Source organism: Lichenostomus cassidix, unplaced genomic scaffold (genome assembly GCF_008360975.1).
Source record: "Lichenostomus cassidix isolate B80296 unplaced genomic scaffold, HeHo_3.0 HiC_scaffold_40, whole genome shotgun sequence".
Taxonomy (NCBI): Eukaryota; Metazoa; Chordata; class Aves; order Passeriformes; family Meliphagidae; genus Lichenostomus; species Lichenostomus cassidix.
This window is the reverse complement of record NW_028147459.1, coordinates 2,350,208-2,375,719: the sequence shown is the minus strand read 5'-3', so window position 1 is coordinate 2,375,719 and position 25,512 is coordinate 2,350,208. Positions and strand designations below refer to the sequence as shown.

General features: G+C 48.1%; 1 protein-coding gene and 1 long non-coding RNA gene across 4 annotated transcripts; both read right to left on the bottom strand.

Moving 5' to 3' along the window:
• Positions 1 to 958: 958 nt before the first annotated feature.
• Positions 959 to 4,774, bottom strand: LOC146422533 (uncharacterized). Its single transcript, XR_014848099.1, has 3 exons — positions 4,008 to 4,774; positions 2,772 to 3,156; positions 959 to 2,583 (listed from the first exon to the last, which is right to left on the bottom strand). It is a non-coding gene; the product is annotated as an uncharacterized LOC146422533 (long non-coding RNA).
• A 3,951-nt stretch (positions 4,775 to 8,725) lies between these two features.
• On the bottom strand, positions 8,726 to 25,273 carry CDK20 (cyclin dependent kinase 20). Of its 3 annotated transcripts, XM_085046224.1 has the most exons (9): positions 25,105 to 25,271; positions 22,485 to 22,598; positions 19,758 to 19,946; positions 17,157 to 17,278; positions 15,441 to 15,503; positions 13,752 to 13,875; positions 11,715 to 11,870; positions 9,291 to 9,422; positions 8,726 to 9,201 (listed from the first exon to the last, which is right to left on the bottom strand). In XM_085046224.1, the coding sequence occupies exons 1-9, from the start codon at positions 25,177 to 25,179 to the stop codon at positions 9,169 to 9,171; spliced, it is 1,008 nt and encodes a 335-aa protein (XP_084902350.1). In that variant the 5' UTR covers positions 25,180 to 25,271; the 3' UTR covers positions 8,726 to 9,168. The 3 variants fall into 3 exon arrangements, with proteins under 3 accessions (XP_084902350.1, XP_084902351.1, XP_084902352.1); XM_085046225.1 differs by having other exon boundaries at positions 8,726 to 9,422; XM_085046226.1 differs by lacking the exons at positions 8,726 to 9,201; positions 9,291 to 9,422; positions 11,715 to 11,870 and adding an exon at positions 11,885 to 12,182 and having other exon boundaries at positions 25,105 to 25,273.
• Positions 25,274 to 25,512: the final 239 nt, after the last annotated feature.

The following is a 25,512-nucleotide window of genomic DNA, read 5'->3' as shown; positions in this document are numbered from 1 at the left end:
CCCAACGTTTCCAACCCCAAAATCAGCTTTTTTCACCCCAAACCTGCTGCTCTCACCTCATTTTTGGGTTCAAATTCAGAGATTTTGGCTCCAATCTGTGGATTTTTCATCTTCTTGTCGCTTTTTGACCCAAAATCCGACGTTTTATGGTTCAAATCTGACATTTTCAGCCCCAAATCTGATGGTTTTGACCCCAAATCCGACATTTCTTGCCCCAAAATTGACATTTTCAGTCCCAAATCCAACATTTTTGACCTCAAATTTGACATTTTCAGCCCCAAATTCTGTATTTTCTGCACCAAATCAAACATTTTCAGCCCCACAGCTGTTTTTGTCTCCAAATCCCACATTTTCTGCCCCAAAATCCAATATTTTCAGCCCTGAATTCAACATTTTCTTCCCCAAATCCGAAGCTCTCGACCCCAAATTTGATGTTCTCAGTCGCAAATCCAATGATTTTGGCTCCAAATTCGACATTTTCAGCCCCAAATCCAACGTTTTTCACCCAAAATCCGATATTTATGGTCCAAATCTGACATTTTCAGCCCCAAATTCGACGTTTTTGGTCCCAAATCCGACATTTTGAATCCCAAATTTGATGCTTTGAGTCCCAAATTCAACGTTTTCGACCCAAATTCGAAAATTCTTGCCCCAAAATTGACATTTTCAGCCCCAAATCTGACATTTTCAGCCCCAAATTCCACATTTTCGGCACCAAATCCAACCTTTTCAGCCCCACAGCTGTTTTTGTCTCCAAATCCCACATTTTTGCTCCAAAATCCAACATTTTCTGCTCTGAATTTGATGTTTTCTGCCCCAAATCTGACATTTTCAGCCCCAAATCCAACTTTTTTGGTCCCAAATCCGACATTTTGAATCCCAAATTTGATGCTTTGAGTCCCAAATTCAACGTTTTCGACCCAAATTTGACACTTTCAGCCCCAAATCCGATATTTATTGGTCCCAAATCCAATATTCTCAGTCCCAACTCCACCGTTTTTTGCCCCAAATTTGACGTTTTCAGCCCCAAATCCCACATTTTTCACCCCAAATCCAACATTTCTGACCCAAATTCAACATTTTTAGTGGCGAGTCCAATGTTTCCAGCCCCAAATTCAATGTTTCCAGCCCCAAATTCGATATTTTTGGTCCCAAATCCAACATTTTGAATCCCAAATTTGACGCTTTGAGTCCCAAATTCAACGTTTTTGACCCAAATTCGACATTTTCTGCCCCAAATCTGACATTTCTGGCCCCAAATCCGAAGTTTTCAGCCCCAAATCCGATATTTTTGGTCCAAATCTGGCATTTGAGGCCTTAAATCCAACATTTTCAGCCCCAAATCCGATGGTTTTGACCCCAAATCTGACATTTCTTGCCCCAAAATCAGCTTTTTTCACCCCAAACCTGCTGCTCTCACCTCATTTTTGGGTTCAAATCTGGAGGTTTTGGCTCCAATTCGGGGAGTTTTCATCTTCTTGTCACTTTTCGACCCAAAATCCGACGTTTTTCACCCAAAATCCGATAGTTTTGGTCCAAATCTGACAATTTTGGCTCCAAATCCAACATTCTTAGCTCCAAATTCAACGTTTGGAGTCCCAAATTTGACATTTTCTGCCCCAAATCTGACATTTCTGGCCCCAAATCCAATATTTTTGGTCCAAATCTGACATTTTCAGTCCCAAATCTGACGGTTTTGACCCCAAATCCGACATTTCCTGCCCCAAAATTGACGTTTTCACTCTCAAATCCAACGTTTTCAGCCCCAAATCTGACATTTTTAGCCCCAAATTCGACATTTTTTGTCCCAAATCTGACATTTTGAATCCCAAATTTGACACTCTGAGTCCCAAATTCAACGTTTTCAACCCAAATTTGACATCTTCAGTCCCAAATCTGACATTTCTGGCCCCAAATCCGAAGTTTTCGGCCCCAAATTCGACATTTTTGGCCCAAATTTGACATTTTCAGCCCCAAATCCGATAATTCTTGCCCCAGAATTGACGTTTTCAGCCCCAAATCTGATATTTTCAGCCCCAAATTCCACATTTTCGGCACCAAATCCAACCTTTTCAGCCCCACAGCTGTTTTTGTCTCCAAATCCCACATTTTTGCTCCAAAATCCAACTTTTTCTGCTCTGAATTTGATGTTTTCGGCCCCAAATCCAACATTTTCAGCCCCAAATCCAACTTTTTTGGTCCCAAATCCGACGTTTTGAATCCCAAATTTGATGCTTTGAGTCCCAAATTCAATGTTTTCAGCCCAAATTTGACATTTTCAGCCCCAAATCCGAAGTTTTCAGCCCCAAATCCAATATTTTTGGTCCAAATCTGACATTTTAAGCCTAAAATCCAACATTTTCAGCCCCAAATCCGATGGTTTTGACCCCAAATCTGACATTTCTTGTCCCAAAATCAGCTTTTTTCGCCCCAAACCTGCTGCTCTCACCTCATTTTTGGGTTCAAATTCAGTGGGTTTGGCTCCAATTGGGGGAGTTTTCATCTTCTTGTCACTTTTCGACCCAAAATCCGACGTTTTTCATCCAAAATCCGATAGTTTTGGTCCAAATCTGACATTTTTGGCTCCAAATCCAACATTTTTAGCTCCAAATTCAACGTTTTGAGTCCCAAATTTGACATTTTCTGCCCCAAATCTGACATTTCTGGCCCCAAATCCAATATTTTTGGTCCAAATCTGACATTTTCAGTCCCAAATCTGACAGTTTTGACCCAAAATCCGACATTTCCTGCCCCAAAATTGACGTTTTCACTCTCAAATCCAACGTTTTCAGCCCCAAATCTGACATTTTTAGCCCCAAATTCGACATTTTTGGTCCCAAATCCGACATTTTGAATCCCAAATTTGATGCTTTGAGTCCCAAATTCAACGTTTTCGACCCAAATTTGACATTTTCAGCCCCAAATCTGACATTTCTGGCCCCAAATCCGAAGTTTTCGGCTCAAAATCCAATGGTTTTGGCCCAAATTTGACATTTTCAGCCCCAAATTCCACATTTTCGGCACCAAATCCAACCTTTTCAGCCCCACAGCTGTTTTTGTCTCCAAATCCCACATTTTTGCTCCAAAATCCAACATTTTCTGCTCTGAATTTGATGTTTTCTGCCCCAAATCCAACATTTTCAGCCCCAAATCCAACTTTTTTGGTCCCAAATCCGACGTTTTGAATCCCAAATTTGATGCTTTGAGTCCCAAATTCAATGTTTTCAGCCCAAATTTGACATTTTCAGCTCCAAATCCGATGGTTTTGACCCCAAATCCGACATTTCTTGTCCCAAAATCAGCTTTTTTCACCCCAAACCTGCTGCTCTCACCTCATTTTTGGGTTCAAATTCAGTGGGTTTGGCTCCAATCTGGAGAGTTTTCATCTTCTTGTTGCTTTTTGACCCAAAATCCGACGTTTTTCACCCAAAATCCGATAGTTTTGGTCCAAATCTGACATTTTCAGTCCCAAATCCGACATTTTCAGCCCCGAAATTGACGTTTTCACTCTGAAATCCAACGTTTTCAGCCCCAAATCTGACATTTTTAGCCCCAAATTCGACATTTTTGGTCCCAAATCCGACATTTTGAATCCCAAATTTGACACTTTGAGTCCCAAATTCAATGTTTTCGACCCAAATTTGACATCTTCAGCCCCAAATCTGACATTTCTGGCCCCAAATCCGAAGTTTTCGGCTCCAAATTCGACATTTTTGGCCCAAATCTGACATTTTCAGCCCCAAATCTGATAATTCTTGCCCCAAAATTGACGTTTTCAGCCCCAAATCTGATATTTTCGGTTCCAAATCCAACATTTCAGCCCCAAATTCTACATTTTCGGCACCAAATGCAACATTTTCAGCCAGTTTTGTCTCCAAATTCAACATTTTTGGCCCAAAATCCAACATTTTCTGCTCTGAATTTGACGTTTCTGGCCCCAAAATCCACATTTTTGCCCCAAAATCCAACTTTTTTGTTCCCAAATCCAATGTTTTCAGTCCCAACACCGTTTTTTGCCCCAAATTTGACATTTTCAGCCCCAAATCCCACATTTTTCACCCCAAATCCAACGTTTTCAACACAAATCCAACACTTCTGCCCCAAATTCAACATTTTCAGTCCCAAATTCGACGTTTTTGGCCCCAAATGAGACAATTTTCAGCCCCAAATCCAACATTTTGGGTCCAAATCTGATGTTTTCAGCCTCAAATCCGCTTTAGTCTCCAAAACTGACATTTTCAGTCCCAAATTCAATGGTTTTGGTCCAAATCCGACATTTTTGACCCCAAATCTGACATTTTTGACCCCAAATCCGACGTTTTCTGCCCCAAATTCCACATTTTCTGCCCCAAATCTGATGTTCTTGACCCCGAATTTGATGTTCTCAGTCGCAAATCCAAAGATTTTGGCTCCAAATCTAACATTTTCAACCCCAAATCCGACATTTTGAATCCCAAATTTGACATTTTCTGCCCCAAATTTGACGTTTTAAATCCCAAATTTGATGCTTTGAGTCCCAAATTCAACGTTTTCGACCCAAATTCGACATTTTCCGTCCCAAATCCAACATTTCTGGCCCCAAATCCGAAGTTTTTGGCCCCAAATTCCACATTTTCGGCACCAAATCCAACCTTTTCAGCCCCACAGCTGTTTTTGTCTCCAAATCCCACATTTTTGCTCCAAAATCCAACATTTTCTGCTCTGAATTTGATGTTTTCGGCCCCAAATCCAACATTTTCAGCCCCAAATCCAACTTTTTTGGTCCCAAATCCGACATTTTGAAACCAAATTTGATGCTTTGAGTCACAAATTCAACGTTTTCGACGCAAATTTGACATTTTCAGCCCCAAATCCAACATTTCTGGCCCCAAATCCGAAGTTTTCAGCCCCAAATCCAATATTTTTGGTCCAAATCTGACTTTTTTTGCCCCAAATCTGATGTTTTAAGCCTAAAATCCAACATTTTCTGCCCCAAATCAGATGGTTTTGGGACATTTTCTGCCCTAAATCCAACATTTCTTGCCCCAAAATTGACGTTTTCGGTCCCAAAATCCAATATTTTTGGCCCAAATCTGATATTTTCAGCCCCAAATTCTACATTTTCGGCACCAAATGCAACATTTTCAGCCGGTTTTGTCTCCAAATCCAACTTTTTTTGCCCAAAATCCAACATTTTCTGCTCTGAATTTGACGTTTCTGGCCCCAAAATCCATATTTTGGCCCCAAAATCCAACTTTATTGTCCCAAATCCAACATTTTCAGTCCCAACTCCACCGTTTTTTGCCCCAAATTTGACATTTTCAGCCCCAAATCCCACATTTTTCACCCCAAATCCAACATTTCTGACCCAAATTCAACATTTTTAGTGGCGAGTCCAACGTTTTCAGTCCCAAATTCGACGTTTTTGGCCCTAAATGAGACAATTTTCAGCCCCAAATCCAACATTTTGAGTCCAAATCTGATGTTTTCAGCCTCAAATCCGCTTTAGTCTCCAAATCTGACATTTTCAGTCCCAAATTCAATGGCTTTGGTCCAAATCCGACATTTTTGACCCCAAATCTGACATTTTTGACCCCAAATCCGACGTTTTCTGCCCCAAATTCTACATTTTTTTTGCCCCAAATCTGATGTTATCGACCCCGAATTTGATGTTCTCAGTCGCAAATCCAATGATTTTGGCTCCAAATCTGACATTTTCAGCCCCAAATCCGACATTTTGAATCCCAAATTTGATGCTTTGAGTCCCAAATTCAATGTTTTCAGCCCAAATTTGACATTTTCTGCCCCAAATCTGACATTTCTGGCCCCAAATCCGAAGTTTTCAGCCCCAAATTCGACATTTTTGGCCCAAATCTGACATTTTCAGCCCCAAATCTGATAATTCTTGCCCCAAAATTGACGTTTTCAGCCCCAAATCTGATATTTTCGGTTCCAAATCCAACATTTCAGCCCCAAATTCTACATTTTCGGCACCAAATGCAACATTTTCAGCCACTTTTGTCTCCAAATCCCACATTTTTGCCCCAAAATCCAACTTTATTGGTCCCAAATCCAATGTTTTCAGTCCCAACTCCACCATTTTTTGCCCCAAATTTGATGTTTTCAGCCCCAAATCCCACATTTTTTACCCCAAATCCAACGTTTTCAACCCAAATCCAACATTTCTGCCCCAAATTCAACATTTTTAGTGGCGAGTCCAATGTCTTCAGTCCCAAATTTGACGTTTTCAGCCCCAAATTCGATGTTTTTGGTCCCAAATCCGACATTTTGAATCCCAAATTTGACGCTTTGAGTCCCAAATTCAACGTTTTTGACCCAAATTTGACATTTTCAGCCCCAAATCCGATAATTCTTGCCCCAAAATTGAAGTTTTCACTCTCAAATCCAACATTTTCAGCCCCAAATCCGACATTTTGAATCCCAAATTTGATGCTTTGAGTCCCAAATTCAATGTTTTCAGCCCAAATTTGACATTTTCTGCCCCAAATCCAACTTTTTTGGCCCCAAATCCAATATTTTCAGTCCCAACTCCACCATTTTTTGCCCCAAATTTAATATTTTCAGCCCCAAATACAACATGTTTTACCCCAAATCCAACACTTCTGCCCCAAATTCAACATTTTTAGCAGCGAGTCCAACATTTTCAGTCCCAAATTCGACGTTTTTGGCCCTAAATGAGACATTTTCAGCCCCAAATCCAACATTTTGAGTCCAAATCTGACGTTTTCAGCCTCAAATCCGCTTTAGTCTCCAAAACTGACATTTTCAGCCCCAAATTCAATGGTTTTGGTCCAAATCCGACATTTTTGACCCCAAATCTGACATTTTTGACCCCAAATCCGACGTTTTCTGCCCCAAATTCCACATTTTCTCCCCCAAATCCGAAGCTCTCGACCCCGAATTTGATGTTCTCAGTCGCAAATCCAAAGATTTTGGCTCCAAATCTGACATTTTTGGCCCGAAATCCAACATTTTTGGCCCCAAATTCGACATTTTCTGCCCCAAATTTGGCATTTTCTGCCCCAAATCCGACGTTTTTAGTCCCAAATCCGAAGTTTTTGACCCCAAATCCAACAGTCTTGGCCCCAAATTCGACTTTTCTTGCCCCAAATCTGATGTTTTCAGCCCCAAAACTGACTTTTCTGGACCCAAAATTGCCATTTTTGGGTCGAAATTTGACCTTTTTGGGTCAAAATGAGGAATTTTTGCTGTTTTTGGTGCTCCTGGAGGTGATTTGGTGTTTGGTGGTCAGTGATGGTCAGTGATGGTCAGTGATGGTCAGTGAGGTCAGTCAGTGATGGTCAGTGATGGTCAGTGATGGTCAGTGATGGTCAGTGAGGTCAGTGAGGTCAGTGATGGTCAGTGATGGTCAGTGAGGTCAGTGAGGTCAGTGATGGTCAGTGAGGTCAGTGATGGTCAGTGATGGTCAGTGATGGTCAGTGAGGTCAGTGATGGTCAGTGATGGTCACTGAGGTCAGTGATGGTCACTGATGGTCAGTGATGGTCAGTGATGGTCAGTGATGGTCAGTGAGGTCAGTGATGGTCAGTGATGGTCAGTGATGGTCAGTGATGGTCAGTGATGGTCACTAATGGTCAGTGAGGTCAGTCAGTGATGGTCAGTGAGGTCAGTGAGGTCAGTGAGGTCATTGATGGTCAGTGAGGTCAGTGATGGTCAGTGAGGTCAGTGATGGTCAGTGATGGTCAGTGATAGTGAGGTCAGTGATGGTCAGTGAGGTCAGTGATGGTCAGTGATGGTCAGTGATGGTCAGTGAGGTCACTGATGGTCAGTGATGGTCAGTGAGGTCAGTGATGGTCAGTGATGGTCAGTGAGGTCAGTGATGGTCAGAGAGGTCAGTGATGGTCAGTGAGGTCAGTGAGGTCAGTGATGGTCAGTGATGGTCAGTGATGGTCAGTGAGGTCAGTGATGGTCAGTGAGGTCAGTGATGGTCAGTGATGGTCAGTGAGGTCAGTGAGGTCAGTGATGGTCAGTGATGGTCAGTGATGGTCAGTGATGGTCACTGATGGTCACTGATGGTCAGTGAGGTCAGTGATGGTCAGTGATGGTCAGTGATGGTCAGTGATGGTCACTGATGGTCACTGATGGTCAGTGAGGTCAGTGATGGTCAGTGATGGTCAGTGATGGTCAGTGAGGTCAGTGATGGTCAGTGAGGTCACTGATGGTCAGTGATGGTCAGTGAGGTCAGTCAGTGATGGTCAGTGATGGTCAGTGATGGTCAGTGAGGTCAGTGATGGTCAGTGAGGTCAGTGAGGTCAGTGAGGTCAGTGATGGTCAGTGATGGTCAGTGATGGTCAGTGATGGTCACTGATGGTCACTGATGGTCAGTGAGGTCAGTGATGGTCAGTGATGGTCAGTGATGGTCAGTGAGGTCAGTGATGGTCAGTGAGGTCACTGATGGTCAGTGATGGTCAGTGAGGTCAGTCAGTGATGGTCAGTGATGGTCAGTGATGGTCAGTGAGGTCAGTGATGGTCAGTGAGGTCAGTGATGGTCACTGATGGTCAGTGATGGTCAGTGATGGTCACTGATGGTCAGTGAGGTCAGTCAGTGATGGTCAGTGAGGTCAGTGATGGTCAGTGAGGTCAGTCAGTGATGGTCAGTGAGGTCAGTGATGGTCAGTGAGGTCAGTGAGGTCAGTGATGGTCAGTGATGGTCACTAATGGTCTCAGGCCGGCTCTGGCCGGCAGCTCCAGCGCAGTGTCCAGTGATGGTCACTAATGGTCTCAGTGCCCCCCTGGCCGGCAGCTCCAGCGCAGTGTCCAGGCTCAGGTGGTCAGTGGGGTCAATGGGGTCACTGATGGTCACTGATGGTCTCAGGGGGTCCCAGGTGTCTCAGGCCGGCTCTGGCCGGCAGCTCCAGAGCAGTGTCCAGGGGTGGTCAGTGAGGTCACTGATGGTCACTGATGGTCACTCATGGTCAGTGATGATCACTGATGGTCACTGATGGTCACTGATGGTCTCAGTGCCCCCCTGGCCGGCAGCTCCAGCGCAGTGTCCAGGGGTGGTCAGTGAGGTCACTGATGGTCAGTTGGGGTCTCAGAGGGTCCCAGGGGTCTCAGTGCCCCCCTGGCCGGCAGCTCCAGCGCAGTGTCCAGTGATGGTCAGTGATGGTCAGTGATGGTCAGTGATGGTCACTGATGGTCACTGATGGTCACTGATGGTCACTAATGGTCTCAGGCCGGCTCTGGCCGGCAGCTCCAGCGCAGTGTCCAGTGATGGTCAGTGATGGTCAGTGATGGTCAGTGATGGTCACTGATGGTCACTGATGGTCACTAATGGTCTCAGTGCCCCCCTGGCCGGCAGGTCCAGCGCAGTGTCCAGACTGAAATCAGCAGTTTGCCGTCCAGCCCCGGGTGGGGGAGGGGAGAGCTCCTGGGGGCCGAAGAAGAATGGGTGGAGCAGAGCCTGGGGGAGGGGAGGAGAGAGGTCAGCGGGGTCAGGGGGTCAGGGACCCCAACATGGCCAGGGACCCCAACATGGTCAGTGGTCAGTGGGGTCAGTGGGGTCAGTGACCCCAAAATGGGGAGAGGTCAGTGACCCTAAAATGGTCAGCGGGGTCAGTGACCCCAGAATGGTCAGTGACCCCAAAATGGGGAGTGGGGTCAGTGACCCCAAAATGGTCAGTGGGGTCAGTCACCTCAAAATAGGGAGTGGTCAGGGGTCAGTGACCCCAAAAATTCGGAGAGATCAGTGACCCCAAAATGGTCAGTTGTCAGTGGGGTCAGCAGGGTCAGTGACCCCAAAATGGGCAGAGGTCAGTGGTCAGTGACCCCAAAATGGTCAGAGACCCCAAAATGGTCAGTGGGGTCAGTGACCCCAAAATGGTCAGTGGTCAGTGGGGTCAGTGGGGTCAGTGACCCCCAAAATGGGGAGAGGTCAGTGACCCCAAAATGATCAGTGGTCAGTGGGGTCAGGGGAGTCAGTGACCCCAAAATGGTCAGAGACCCCAAAATGGTCAGTGGGGTCAGTGACCCCAAAATAGGGAGTGGTCAGTGGGTCAGTGACCCCAAAATGATCAGTGGTCAGTGGTGTCAGTGGGGTCAGTGACCCCCAAAATGGGGAGAGGTCAGTGACCCCAAAATGATCAGTGGTCAGTGGGGTCAGGGGGGTCAGTGACCCCCAAAATGGTCAGAGACCCCAAAATGGTCAGTGGGTCAGTGACCCCAAAATGGTCAGTGGTCAGTGGTGTCAGTGGGGTCAGAGACCCCAAAATGGTCAGTGGGGTCAGTGACCCCAAAATGGGGAGAGGTCAGTGGGGCCAAGGGGATCAGTGACCCCAAAATGGTTAGTGGTCAGTGGGTCAGTGACCCCAAATGGTCAGTGGTCAGTGAGGTCAGTGACTCCAAAATTCTCCTAAACCTCCCCAATGTCCCCCAAGTCTCCTCAGGATCCCCAAATTCCCCCAAAAATCCCCAAAATTCCACCAAATTCCCCCAAAGCTCCAAAATCCCCCAAAAATCCCCAAAATTCCACCAAATTCCCCCAAAGCTCCAAAATCCCCAAATTGCCCCAAAATCCCCAAAACCCCCAAATTGCCCAAAATCCTCAAAACCCCCAAAAATCCCCAAAACACCCAAAATCCCCAAATTGCCCCAAAATCCCCAAAACCCTGAGGGTCTCACCTGGTGCACCTCAGTCTGGGGCTCCTCTGATCCATTGTGGGAACTCCAAAATCACCCAAAACATCCCAAAATCCCCCAAAAAACTCCAAAATTACTCTGGGAAACCCCAACCCCCCCAAAAAAAACCAAATTTCCCAAAATCCCCCCAAATCTCACCTGGTGGGTTCTGGGTCTCAGCAATCTCCCCAGCAGGTCCAGTTTGGTTCTCCATCAGAGACCCCAAAATAGCCCAAAATTCCCCCTAAACACCCCAAAAAAATTTAAAAAAATAAAAAAAAAATCCCCAAAAAACGCCCCAAAAATAAAAAAAAAGTCCCCAAAAAATCCCAAAAAATCCCAAATCTCACCTGGTGGGCTCTGGGTCTCAGCCTGGCTCTGTACCTCAGCAGGTCCAACTTGGTTCTCCATCAGAGACCCCAAAATACCCAAAAAAACCCCCAAAAAACCTAAAAAAACCCCCAAAAACCCCAAAAAACCCCAAAAAATCCCTCAAAAAATCCCAAAAAATCCCAAAATCCCCCCAAATCTCACCTGGTGGGCTCTGGGTCTCAGCCTGGCTCTGTACCTCAGCAACCTCCCCAGCAGGAACGACCTGGAGCTCCATCAGAGACCCCAAAATACCCCAAAAAAATCGAAAAAAAATCCCCCAAAAAATCCAAAAAACTCCAAAAAAATCCCAAAAACCCCCAAATCTCACCTGGTGGGCTCTGGCTCTGTACCTCAGCAATCTCCCCAGCAGGTCCAGTTTGGTTCTCCATCAGAGACCCCAAAATAGCCCAAAATTCCCCCTAAACACCCCAAAAAATCCCCAAAAAACCCAAAAAACCCCCAAAAAATCCCCAAAAAATCCCAAAAATTCCCAAAATCCCCCAATTCTCACCTGGTGGGCTCTGGGCCTCAGCCTGGCTCTGTACCTCAGCAATCTCCCCAGCAGGAATGACCTGGAGCTCCATCAGAGACCCCAAAATACCCCAAAAAACCCCAAAACCCCCCAAAAAACCCCCAAAAAATCGAAAAAAAATCCCCAAAAAATCCTAAAAAATCCCAAAAAATCCCAAAATCCCCCAGTTCTCACCTGGTGGGCTCTGGGTCTCAGCCTGGCTCTGTACCTCAGCAGCCTCCCCAGCAGGTCCAGCGCTGCTCTGTCCCCTCCTGGCACCAGCAGCTCCAGGGGGGGAGCTGGCTGAGGGCGAAAGCGAAGCTTGGGGAAATCGGGGAGTTCTGAGAGTTCCTGTGGGGGGAGAAACCAGTTTAAACCAGTATAAACCAGTATAAACCAGTATACACCAGTATAAACCAGCATAGACCAGTGGCACCAGCTGAAGGTGAAAGCGAAGCTTGGGGAAATCGGGGAGTTCAGAGAGTTCCTGTGATGGGAGAAACCAGTTTAAACCAGTATGGACCAGTATAAACCAGTATACACCAGTATGGACCAGTATACACCAGTATAAGCCAGTATGGACCAGTATAAACCAGCATAGACCAGTGGCACCAGCTGAGGGCGAAAGCGAAGCTTGGGGAAATCGGGCAGCTCGGAGAGTTCCTGTGGGGGAGAAACCAGTATAAACCAGTATACACCAGTATAAACCAGTATAAACCAGTATGGACCAGTATGGACCAGTATAAACCAGCATAGACCAGTGGCACCAGCTGAAGGTGAAAGCGAAGCTTGGGGAAATCTGGGAGTTCAGAGAGTTCCTGTGATGGGAGAAACCAGTATGGACCAGTATAGACCAGTATGGAGTAATATAAACCAGTACAGACCAGTATAAACCAGTATGGACCAGTATACACCAGTATGGACCAGTATAGACCAGTAGGGCCAGTGGCACCAGCTGGCTGAGGGCGAAAGTGAAGCTTGGGGAAATCGGGCAGTTCTGAGAGTTCCTGCGGTGGGAGAAACCAGTTTAAACCAGTATGGACCAGTATGGAGTGGTACGGATCACTACGGACCAGTATAGACCAGTACAGCCCAGTATAAACCAGTTTAAACTCCCACAGAGCAGCACAGGGTAAGTGCAGTTTGGGGAAATCGGGCAGTTCGGAGAGTTCCTGCGGTGGGAGAAACCAGTTTAAACCAGTATGGACCAGTATGGACCAGTATAAACCAGTATGGACCAGTATAAACCAGTATGGACCAGTATGGATCACTATGGACCAGTATAAACCAGTACAGACCAGCAGGGCCAGTGGCACCAGCTGAGGGCGAAAGCGAAGTTTGGGGAAATCGGGGAGTTCAGAGAGTTCCTGCGGTGGGAGAAACCAGTATGGACCAGTTTAAACCAGTATAAACCAGTATAAACCAGTATGGACCAGTATGTACTAACACGGGCAAGTAAAGACCAGTATGCACTGGTGGGGACCAGTATAAACCAGTATAAATCAGTATAAACCAGTACGGACTGCGGAACTGCAGCTTGGAGAAATCCGGCAGCTCCTGCAGGAAACACCAGTATGGACCAGTATAGACCAGTATGGACCAGTATGGACTGGTGTGGACCAGTACGGACCAGTATAAACCAGTATGGACCAGTATGGACTGGTGTGGACGAGTACAGACCAGTGTAAACCAGTACAGACCAGTATGGAGCATCACAAACCGGTATAGACCAGTACAGACTGCTTTGGACCAGTCCAGACCACTGTAAACCAGTATGCACCAGTACAAAGCAGTATAGACCAGTACAAACCAGTATGGACTGGCATGGATTGGTATGGATGAGTGTGGACCAGTGTAAACCAGTCCAGACCAGTATAGACCATCACAAACCAGTATGGACCAGTACAGACTGCTTTAGACCAGTCCAGACCACTGTAAACCAGTATGGACCAGTGTAGACAAGTGTAGACCAGTACAGACCAGTACAGACCAGTCCCTCCCAGTAACTCCCAGTTACTCTTCCAGCTCCTCCCAATCCCCTCCCAGTCCCTCCCAGTACAAACCAGTACAGACCAGTACTGACCAGTACAGACCAGTTCCCTCCCAGTCCATCCCAGTTCCCTCCCAGTACAAACCAGTTCCCTTTTCTCCCCAAAATCTCCATTTTTCACCCTAAAACCACCACGAGTTTCCCTCCCAGTCCCTCCCAGTATAACCCAGTGCTCCCAGTACCGGCCAGTCCCTGGGGCTGGGTGTCCCCAGCGCCCTGAGCACGCAGCAGAGCTGCTCGATGTCATTGTCACCAGGGAACAGAGGTGACATCGTCAGCAGCTCCCCGAAAATGCAGCCCACAGCCCTGGGGGACAAAATAGCCCAAAATCACCCCAAATACCCCAAAATCACAGGAAATAACCCCAAAATCACCCCAAAATCACCCCAAATACCCCAAAATTACCCTGAAATCACCCAAAATACCCCCAAATCACTCCAAAATCACCCCAGAATCACCCCAGAATCACCCAAATTACCACAAAATACCCCAAAATCACCCCAAAATACCCCAAAATCACGCTGAAATACCCCAAAAATCACCCTGAAATACCCCAAAATACTCCAAAATCACCCCCAAATATCCCAGAATACCCCAGAATACCCCCAAATCACCCTGAAATACCCCAAAATCACCCCAAAATACCCCAAATCACCCCTAAATCACCCCAAAATACCCAAAAATCACCCCATAATACCCCAAAATCACCCAAAATACCCCAAAATCACCCCAAATTCACCCCAAAACCCCAGAAGAAACCCCAAAATAATAGAGGGAACCCCAAAACCCCAAAATCACCCTGAAATCATCCTGAAATCAAGGGAAATCCCAAAAATCAGGGAGGGAAACCCAAAATACCCCAAAATCACCCCAAAATCACTGAAAATCATCTCAAAATCACCCCAAAATCATGGGAAATCACAATGCGAACCCCAAAAATCACCCCAAATCCCAGGAAATCCCCAAAATCCCGGGAAATTCCCACAATCATAAAGAGAACCCGAAATTCCAAGAAATCCCCGAAATTCAAAAAAAATCCCAAGAAATCCCAAAATCACGGCAGGAACCCCAAAATCCCAGGAAATCCCATAAATCATCCAGAGAACACCAAAATCACAGAGGGAATTCCCAAAATTCCGGGAAATGGCAGGAAATCCCTAAAATCATAAAGGGAACCTCAAAATAACAAGGAAATCCTCAAAATCCCAGGAAATCCCCCGAAATCCCAATAAATGCCCAAATTGCAGAGAAATCCCCAAAATCATAGAGCAACCCCGAGACCCAAAAAGGACCCCAAAATCCCAAAGGGACCCAAAATCCCAAGAAATCCCCAAATTCCCAATAAATCTCCCAAATCCCAGAGCACCCAAAAGGACCCCAAAACTCCAGAAGGACCCCAAAATCCCCCCAAAAAACCCCAAAAAACCACAACAAACCCCACAGGACCCCCAAACGAACCCCAAAAGGACCCCAAAACTCCAAAAGGACCCCAAAATCCCCCAAAAAACGCCAAAAGAACCCAAAAAAACACAACGAACCCCACTGGACCCCAAAACGAACCCCAAAACTCCAAAAGGACCCCAAAATCCCAAAGGGACCCAAAATCCCAAGAAATCCCCAAATTCCCAAGAAATCTCCCAAATCCCAGAGGGACCCAAAACCCCAAAACCCTCAAAACCCCAAAAGGACCCCAAATCCCAGAAGGAACCCAAAATCCCAAGAAACCCCCAAAATCCCAAGAAATCTCCAAAACACAAGGACATTCCCCAAAATCCCAATAAACTTCCCAAATCCCAGAAGACTCAAAACCCCAAAAGGACCCCAAAACCCAAAAAACCCCAAAAAACCCCAAAAAACCCCAAAAAGCTCACCAGAGGTCGACGCCCTCGTCGTACTTCCTGGCGCCGTAGAGCAGCTCAGGCGCTCGGTACCACCTGAGATCCCAAAAGTTTTGGGGTTTCCCAAAATTTCTTGGGGTTTCCCAAAATGTTTTGGAGTTTTCCAAATCTTTTGGGGTTTCCCAAAATCTTTTGGAGTTTCCCCAACTTTTTGGAGTTTCCCAAATCTTTTGGGGTTTCCCAAACTTTCTGGGGTTTCCCAAAATCTTATGGCATTTCCCAAACTTTTTGGGGTTTCCCAAATCTTTTGGGGTTTCCCAAAATCTTTTGGAGTTTCCCAAACTTTTTGGAGTTTCCCAAATTTTTTTGGGTTTCCCAAATCTTTTGGGGTTTCCCAAACATTTTGGGGTTTCCCAATTTTTTTGGGGGTTTCCCAAACTTTTTGAGGGTTTCCCAAAATGTTTTGGAGTTTCCCAAATCTTTTGGGGTTTCCAAAAATCTTTTGGGGTTTCCCAAACTTTTTGGAGTTTCCCAAATTTTTTTGGGTTTCCCAAAGTTGTTGGGGTTTCCCAAATCTTTTGGGGTTTCCCAAAATCTTATGACGTTTCCCAAACTTTTTTGGGGTTTCCCAAATCTTTTGGGGTTTCCCAAACATTTTGGGGTTTCCCAATTTTTTGGGGTTTCCCAAATTTTTTGGGGTTTCCCAAAATGTTTTGGAGTTTTCCAAATCTTTTGGGGTTTCCCAAAATCTTATGATGTTTCCCAAATTTTTTGGGGTTTCCCAAACTTTTAGGGTTTCCCAAAATTTCTTGGGATTTCCAAAACTTTTTGGGGTTTCCCAATTTTTTGGGTTTCCCAAAGTTTTTGGGGTTTCCCAAATCTTTTGGGGTTTCCCAAACTTTTCTGGGTTTCCCAAATCTTTTGAGGTTTCCCAAAATCTTTTGGGGTTTCCCCAACTGTTTTGGGGTCATCCTGACATCCTGGAGTCTCCCAGTGTCTCCCAGTTCCTCCCAGTAGCCTCCCAGTAACCTTCAGCGTTCCCCAGCACATCCCAGTACATCCCAGTATATCCCAGTATATCCCAGTTACCCCGTACATCTGGATGCGCTCCCAGTATATCCCAGTATGTCCCAGTCCATCCCAGTATATCCCAGTATGTTTCAGTACATCCCAATTCTGCCATACAATGCATTCCCAGTACACCCCAGTACACTCCAGTACACCCCAGTATGTCCCAGTACGTCCCAGTACATCCCAGTTACACCATACAAGGTGCTCCCAGTCCCTCCCAGTATATCCCAGTATTTCCCAATGATCCTATACAATGTCCTGACGAGTTCCCAGTTCCCCCCCAGTCCCTCCCAGTCCCTCCCAGTCCATCCCAGTCCATCCCAGTTCCCTCCCAGTCCATCCCAGTCCACCTCAGTCCATCCCAGTATGTTCCAGTACATCCTGATTACCCCATACAAGGCACTCCCAGTCCCTCCCAGTTCCCTCCCAGTTCCCTCCCAGTCCCCCCCAGTCCATCCCAGTCCCTCCCAGTTCTCTCCCAGTTCCCTCCCGGTCCATCCAGTCCATTCCAATCCATTCCCAGTCTCTCCCAGTTTGTTCCCAGTCCCTCCCAGTCCCCCCAAACTCCATCCCAGTTCCCTCCCAGTTCCCTCCCAGTTCCCTCCCAGTCCTTCCCAGTCCATCCCAGTCCCTCCCAGTATAAACCAGTCCCTCCCAGTCCCCCCAGTCCATTCTCACCTGGTGGCCACCTGGTGGCTATAAGGTCTCCCCAGTGGCTCTCGCAGCACTCTGGCCAACCCGAAATCAGCCAGTTTGAGGCTCCCAGAGCTGTCCAGCAGCAGGTTGGCTGGTTTGAGATCCTGAACCCCAAAAAAACCCCAAAAAACCCCAAAATTTGGATCAGGGAATCCCAAAAAACCCCAAAAAATCTCCAAAAATGGGTCAGGAAACCCCAAAAACAGGTCAGGAACCCCAAAATCTGCCAGTTTGAGGCACCCCGAGCTGTCCAGCAGCAGGTTGGCTGGCTTGAGATCCTGAACCCCAAAAAACCCCAAAATTTGGGTTGGGGAACCCCAAAAATGGGTCAGGAGACCCCAAAACCCCAAAAATATTGTTCAGAAAACCCTAAAAAATGTGTGAGGGAACCCCAAAACCTATCAGCTTGAGGCATCCCGAGCTGTCCAGCAGCAGGTTGGCTGGTTTGAGATCCTGAACCCCAAAAAAACCCCAAAAAAACCCCAAAAAAACCCCAAAAACCCCAAAACATTGAGTTAGGAACCCCAAAAACCCCCAAAAACCCCCCAAAAAACCCCAAAAAACCCCAAAAACGGGTCAGAAACCCCAAAACATATCAGCTTGAGGCACCCCGAGCTGCCCAGGAACAGGTTGGCTGGTTTGAGGTCCTGAACCCCAAAAATCCCAAAAAATTGAGTCAGGAACCTGAAACCCCCCCAAAAAAACCCAAAAAACCCCGAAAACCCCCAAAATGGGTCAGGAACCCCAAAACCTATCAGCTTGAGGCACCCCGAGCTGTCCAGCAGCAGGTTGGCTGGTTTCAGATCCTGAACCCCAAAAAACCCCAAAAAACCCAAAAAATTGAGTCAGGAACCCAAAAAACCCCAACAATGGGTCAGGAGCCCCAAAAAAACCCCAAAAAAACCCCAAAAAATGGTTCAGAAAACCCTAAAAAATGTATGAGGGAATCCCAAAATCTGCCAGCTTGAGGCACCCCGAGCTGTCCAGCAGCAGCTTGGCTGGTTTCAGATCCTGAACCCCAAAAAACCCCAATAAACCCCAAAAAACCCCAAGAAACAGGTTAGGGAATCCCAAAAACGGGTCAGGAACCCCAAAAACCCCACAAAACACATCAGGGACTCCAAAAAGGCCCATTTTTGGGGTGTTTTTAGGGTGTATTTAGGACATTTTAGGGTCCCACACCCTAAGGATCACCCAATGCCCATGCACATGGCTCAGCCCCATTTTTGGGATATTTTAGGATATTTTTGGGGTATTTTGGGGTGTTTTTGGGGTCCCTCACCCTATGAACCACTCAATGCCCATGGACATGGCTCAGTCCCATTTTTGGGGTGTATTTAGGATTTTTTTGGGGTATTTTTAGGGTCCCTCACCCTACAGATGACCCGGTGCCCATGCACGTGGCTTAGCCCCGTTTTTGGGGTATTTTTAGGGTCCCTCACCCTATGGATGACCCGGTGTCCATGGACATGGCTCAGCCCCATTTTTAGGATATTTTAGGATATTTTAGGGATATTTTAGGATATTTTTAGGGTCCCTCACCCTATGAATCACCTGGTGTCCATGCACGTGGCTCAGCCCCGTTTTTGGGGTGTATTTAGGATATTTTGGGGTCCCTCACCCTGTGGATGACCCTATGTCCATGCACATGGCTCAGTCCCATTTTGGGGTGTATTTAGGATATTTTGGGGTGTATTTAGGATATTTTGGGGTCTCTCACCCTGTGAATCACTCGGTGCCCACGCACATGGCTCAGCCCCGTTTTTGGGGTGTATTTAGGATATTTTGGGGTCTTTCACCCTGTGGATGACCCTATGCCCATGCACATGGCTCAGTCCCATTTTTGGGGTGTATTTAGGATATTTTAGGATCCCTCACCCTGTGGATGACCCGGTGTCCATGGACATGGCTCAGTCCCGTTTTTGGGGTGTATTTAGGATATTTTGGGGTGTATTTAGGATATTTTGGGGTCCCTCACCCTGTGGATGACCCTATGTCCATGGACATGGCTCAGCCCCATTTTTGGGGTGTATTTAGGATATTTTGGGGTGTATTTAGGATATTTTAGGATATTTTAGGCTATTTTGGGGTTCCTCACCCTATGGATGACCCGATGTCCATGGACGTGGCTCAGTCCCGTTTTTGGGGTATTTTTGGGATATTTTAGGCTATTTTGGGGTCTCTCACCCTATGGATGACCCGGTGACCATGGACAAGGCTCAGTCCCGTTTTTGGGGTGTATTTAGGATATTTTAGGATATTTAGGATCCCTCACCCTATGAATCACCCTATGCCCATGCACGTGGCTCAGTCCCGTTTTTGGGGTGTATTTAGGATATTTTGGGGTGTATTTAGGATATTTTAGGATATTTTGGGGTATTTTTGGGGTCCCTCACCCTGTGAATCACCCTACGCCCATGCACGTGGCTCAGTCCCTTTTTTGGGATATTTTGGGGTGTATTTAGGATATTTTAGGTCCCTCACCCTGTGAATCACTCGATGCCCATGCACATGGCTCAGTCCCGTTTTTGGGGTGTATTTAGGATATTTTAGGATATTTTAGGATATTTTAGGGTCTCTCACCCTGTGGATGACCCGATGCCCATGCACGTGGCTCAGTCCCCTCAGGGTCATGGCCAGCAGCGCCCGCACGCGGGGGAGGGGCAGCGGGGCTGGCGATGTCCTCAGCAGGTCCCCAAGGTCCCCAACCAGCAGCTCCAGAGCCAAAACCACCGCCGGGCCTTGGGCGAAGGCAGCGCGGAGCCCCAGCACCTGCGGGGACAGTTGGGGACATTTGGGGACATTGGGGACAGCGGGGATATTGGGGATGTTGGGGACATTGGGGACATTGAGGACATTGGGGACATTGGGGACATTAGGGACATTTGGGGACATTGGGGATATTAGGGACATTGAGGACATTGGGGACATTGGGGGACAGTGGGGATGTTGGGGACATTTGGAGACGTTGGGGACGTTAATGGGGACACTGGGGATGTTGGGGACATTGGGGACACTGGAGACATTAATGGAGACATTGGGGACATTGGGGAGTTTGGGGATGTTTGGGACATTGGGGATATTTGGGCACATTGGGGACTTTGGGGACGTTGGGGACATTTGGGACATTGGGGATATTGGGGGGAAACTGGGGACATTGGGGATATTGGGGATGTTGGGGACAATGGGGACATTATGGGGACATTGGGGGAAATTGGGGACATTGGGGATATTGGGGATATTAGGGACATTGAGGACATTGGGGACATTGAGGGACAGTGGGGATGTTGGGACATTTGGGGATGTTGGGCACATTGGGCACATTGGGGATGTTGGGGACATTGGAGATATTTGGGGACATCGGGGACATTATGGGTACATTGGGGATGTTGGGGGGAAATTTGGGACACTAGGAACATTGGGGACACTGGGGACATTAATGGAGACATTTGGGACATTGGGGACTTTGGGGACGTTGGAGATATTTGGGGACGTTGGGGATGTTGGGGACATTTGGGAACATTGTGGACATTTGGGGATATAAGGGGATTTGGGGACACTGGGGACACTGGGGATATTTGGAGACATTGGGGACATTGAGGACATTGGGGACGTTGGGGACATCAGGCAGCTCAGGAGGTACAGAGAAATTCGGGGAAGGTGGAAGAATTTTGGGGGAAATTCCCAAAATCCAGGAGGATTTATTATGAGAAAACAGGAGAAATTTGGGGTTTTGGGGTTTTCGGGTCCCCAAATCCTGGGATGGTTTTGGGGTCACTCAACAAGGACAGGAAATTTGGGATATATAGGAACAATCTGGGGGGGAAGGAATTTGGGAAATTGGGGAAAGAATTTGGGAAGAATTCCCAAAATCTAGAGGGGGAATGATGAGGAAACAGGAGGGATTTGGGGTTTGGGGTTTTTGGGGTTTAGGGTTTTTGGGGTTTAGGGTTTTTGGGGTTTGGGGTTTTTTGGGGTTTGGGGTTTTTTGGGGTTTTGGGGGTTTGGGGTTTTTAGGGTTTTTGGGGTTTTGGGGGTTTGGGGTTTAGGGTCTTTGGGGTTTTGGGGTTTTGGGTTTCTGGGGTTTGTGGGGTTTAGGATGTTTGGGTTTTGGGTTTTTGGGGTTTGGGGTTTTTAGGGTTTTTGTGGTTTGGGGATTTTGTGGTTTGGGTTTTTGAGGTTTTTGGGGTTTGGGGTTTTTGTGGTTTGGGTTTTTGAGGTTTTGAGGGTTTTGGGGTTTTTGGGGTTTAGGGTTTTGGGGTTTTTGGGGTTTGGGGTTTTTAGGGTTTTTGGGGGTTTTGGGGTTTAGGGTTTTGGGGTTTTAGGGTTTGGGGGGTTTAGGGTTTTTTGGGGTTTGGGGTTTTCAGGGATTTAGGGGTTTGGGGTTTTTGGGGATTTGGGTTTTGGGTTTGGGGTTTAGGGTCTTTGAGGATTTGGGGTTTTGGGTTTTGGGGATTTGGGTGTTTGGGGTTTGGGATTTGGGGTTTGAGGTTTTTGGGGTTTGAGGTTTTTGGGGTTTGGGGTGTTTGGGGTTTGGGGTTTTTGGGGTTTAGGGTTTTTGGGGTTTGGGGGTTTTGGGGTTTTGGGGATTTAGGGTTTGGGGTTTTTGGGGTTTAGGGTTTTTGGGGTTTGGGGTTTGGGGTTTTTGGGGTTTAGGGTTTTTGTGGTTTAGGGTTTTTGAGGTTTTGGGGTTTTTGGGGTTTGGGGTTTTTTGGATTTGGGGTTTTTGGGGTTTAGGATTTTTGGGGTTTGGGGTTTTGGGGTTTTTGGGGATTTAGGGATTTTGTGGTTGGGATTTTTGAGGTTTTGGGGTTTTTGGGATTTTTGGGGATTTAGGGTTTTTGTGGTTGGGATTTTTGAGGTTTTGGGGTTTTTGGGATTTTTGGGGATTTAGGGTTTTTGTGGTTTTGGTTTTTGGGGTTTGGGGTTTTTGGGGTTTTTGGGGATTTGGGTTTTTGGGGTTTTGGGTTTTTGGTGTTTGGGGTTTAGGGGTCTTTGGGGATTTAGGGTTTTTGGGTTTTGGGGGATTTGGGTTTTTGGGGTTTGGGGTTTTTGGGGTTTAGGATGTTTGGAGATTTAGGGTTTTAGGGTGACTGACATTGGGGTGCTCCCTGATCTGGCGCAGAGCTTTGATCTCCCGCAGGGTTTGGGAATGTAGGGTTTTTGGGTTTTGGGGATTTAGGGTTTTTGGGTTTTGGGGATTTAGGGTTTTAGGGTGACTGACATTGGGGTGCTCCCCGATCTCACGCAGAGCTTTGATCTCCCGCAGGGTTTGGGGATTTAGGGTTTTTGGGTTTAGGATTCACTGACATTGGGGTGCTCCCCGATCTCACGCAGAGCTTTGATCTCCCGCAGGGTTTGGGGTGGAACTCCCTCCTCGGGACGCCGCAGTGGGATTTTCTTTAGGGCCACCAGCTCGCCGCTCTGTGACCCCAAAGGGACATCAGCCAAAGGGGCTGAGCCACGGGCTGACCCCATAACTGACCCCATGGAGTGACCCCGTAACTGACCCCATAACTGACCCCATGGGCTGACCCCATAACTGACCCCATAACTGACCCCATAACTGACCCCACAGAGTGACCCCATAACTGACCCCATAGACTGATCCAATACCTACAGACTGACCCCATAACTGACCCCATAACTGACCCCATGGACTGATCCAATACCTACAGACTGACCCCATAACTGACCCCATAGAGTGACCCCATGGGCTGACCCCATAACTGACCCCATAACCAACCCCATAACCGACCCCATAACTGACCCCATAACTGACTCCATGGGCTGACCCCATAACTGACCCCATGGGCTGACCCCATAACTGACCCCATAGACTGACCCCATGGAGTGACCCCATAGAGTGATCCAATACCTACAGACTGACCCCATAACTGACCCCATAGACTGACCCCATAACTGACCCCATAGACTGACCCAATACCTACAGACTGACCCCATAGAGTGACCCCATAGAGTGACCCCATAGAGTGACCCCATAGAGTGACCCCATAACTGACCCCATAGAGTGACCCCATAACTGACCCCATAGAGTGACCCCATAACTGACCCCATGGACTGACCCTAAACCCACAGACTGACCCCATAACTGACCCCATAACTGACCCCATAGAGTGACCCCATAGACTGATCCAATATCCACAGACTGACCCCACGGACTGACCCCATAACTGACCCCATAGGGTGACCCTAAACCCATAGAGTGACCACACAGAATGACCCCATAGAGTGACCCCATAACTGACCCCATAGAGTGACCCCAACCCCACAGACTGACCCCATGGGCTGACCCCATAGACTGACCCCACAACTGACCCCATGGACTGACCCCAAATCCACAGCCTGACCCCATAGTGTGACCCCAACCCCACAGCCTGGCCCTTTAGACTGACCCTGACCCCATAGATTGACCCTAAACCTGCAGTTTGACCCCACAGACTGACCCTAAACCCACAGCCTGACCCCATAGACTGATGCTGACCCCACAGATTGACCCAAACCCCAGTCTGACCCCAAACCCACAGCCTGACCCCACAGCTTGACCCTATAGCATGACTGCAACCCCACAGCCTGACCCCATAGTGTGACCCCAACCCCATAACCTGATCCTGACCCCATAGACTGATCCTGATCCCATAGCCTGACCCTAAACCTACAGCCTGACCCCAAACCCACAGCCTGACCCCACAGCCTGACCCTGAACCCATAGACTGACCCTAAACCCACAGTCTGAACCCATAGACTGATCCTGACCCCAACCCCACAGCCTGACCCCATAGACTAGAGTGACCCTATAGGCTGACCCCATAGGCTGACCCCATAGGCTGACCCTACAGCATGACTGCAACCCCATAGTGCGACCCCAACCCCATAACCTGATCCCAACCCCATAGACTGATCCTGATCCCATAGCCTGACCCTAAACCCATACACTGATCCTAAACCCACAGCCTGACCCTACAGCCTGACCCCACAGATTGATCCTAAACTCACAGTCTGACCCCATAGCCTGACCCCACAGAGTGATCCGAAACCCACAGCCTGACCCCACAGCCTGACCCCATAACTGACCTCACAGCCTGACCCCATAGGCTGACTCCAACCCCACAGCCTGACCCCATGGGCTGCTGACCCCACAGACTGATCCGAAACCCATAGACTGATCCTGACCCCACAGATTGATCCTAAACTCACAGTCTGACCCCATAGGCTGGCCCCATAGAGTGATCCTAAACCCACAGTCTGACCCTAAACACACAGCCTGACCCCACAGCCTGACCCCATAGCATGAGTACAACCCCACAGCCTGACCCTAAACCCATAGCCTGACCCCACAGACTGATGCTGACCCCACAGATTGACCCAAACCCCAGCCTGACCCCATAGCTTGACCCTATAGCATGACTGCAACCCCATAGACTCACCCTTAACCCACAGCCTGACCCTAAACCCACAGCCTGACCCTATAGGCTGACCCTACAGCATGACTGCAACCCCATAGTGTGACCCCAACCCCATAACCTGATCCCAACCCCATAGACTGACCCCAAACCCATAGCCTGACCCCAAACCTACAGCCTGACCCCAAACCCATAGCCTGACCCCATAGACTGATCCTGACCCCACAGATTGACCCAAACGCCACAGTCTGAGCCTACAGCCTGACCCTAAACCCACAGCCTGATCCTGACCCCAAACCCACAGTCTGACCCTAAAACCACAGTCTGACCCTTCAGACTGATCCTGACCCCATAGCCTGACCCTAAACCTGCAGTTTGACCCCATAGCCTGACCCTATAGCTCGACTGCAACCCCACAGCCTGACCCTGACCCCAAACCCACAGCCTGACCCCATAGCCTTACCCTGACCCCAATCCCGCCCCGTTCCCCTCCCGCCCGCTCGCACCCGGCGCTCCTTGGCCCGGAACACGACGCCGTGCGCTCCCTCCCCGATGCGGCCCAGCACCAGGTACTGCTCCATGCCGCCGCCATCGCCCCGCGGGGCATGCCGGGACGGACCGCTCCTCCACCGCCCCACAATGCCCCGCGCCGAGCGGGGTTACCATGGTGATCAGCCGCGCCCATGGCAACCGGCCCTAGCGACAGCCAATGGCGGGCCGCGCTCCGCGGATAGGCCACGCCCCTAGCAACGGGCCGCGCGCCTAGCAACAAGCCCCGCCCAACAACCGCGCACCGCTTCCTAGCAACAAACCCCGCCCCTAGCAACGCGTCAGCTCCCTAGCAACAAACCCCGCCCCTAGCAACGCGTCAGCTCCCTGGCAACCAGGCCCCGCCCCTAGCAACGCGTCAGCTC

What these genes read in the sequence shown, in the direction of transcription:
- CDK20 (XM_085046224.1), bottom strand. Translation starts at nt 25,179, where the DNA reads ATGGAGCAGTACCTGGTGCTGGGCCGCATCGGGGAGGGAGCGCACGGC. An exon ending in GGCATCGGGTCATCCACAGG is followed by an intron (nt 17,279 to 19,757) that starts GTGAGAGACCCT and finishes TTTGGGGTTCAG; the next exon opens with GATCTCAAACCAGCCAACCT. An exon ending in AGCCACCAGGTGGCCACCAG is followed by an intron (nt 15,504 to 17,156) that starts GTGAGAATGGAC and finishes TTGGGATCTCAG; the next exon opens with GTGGTACCGAGCGCCTGAGC.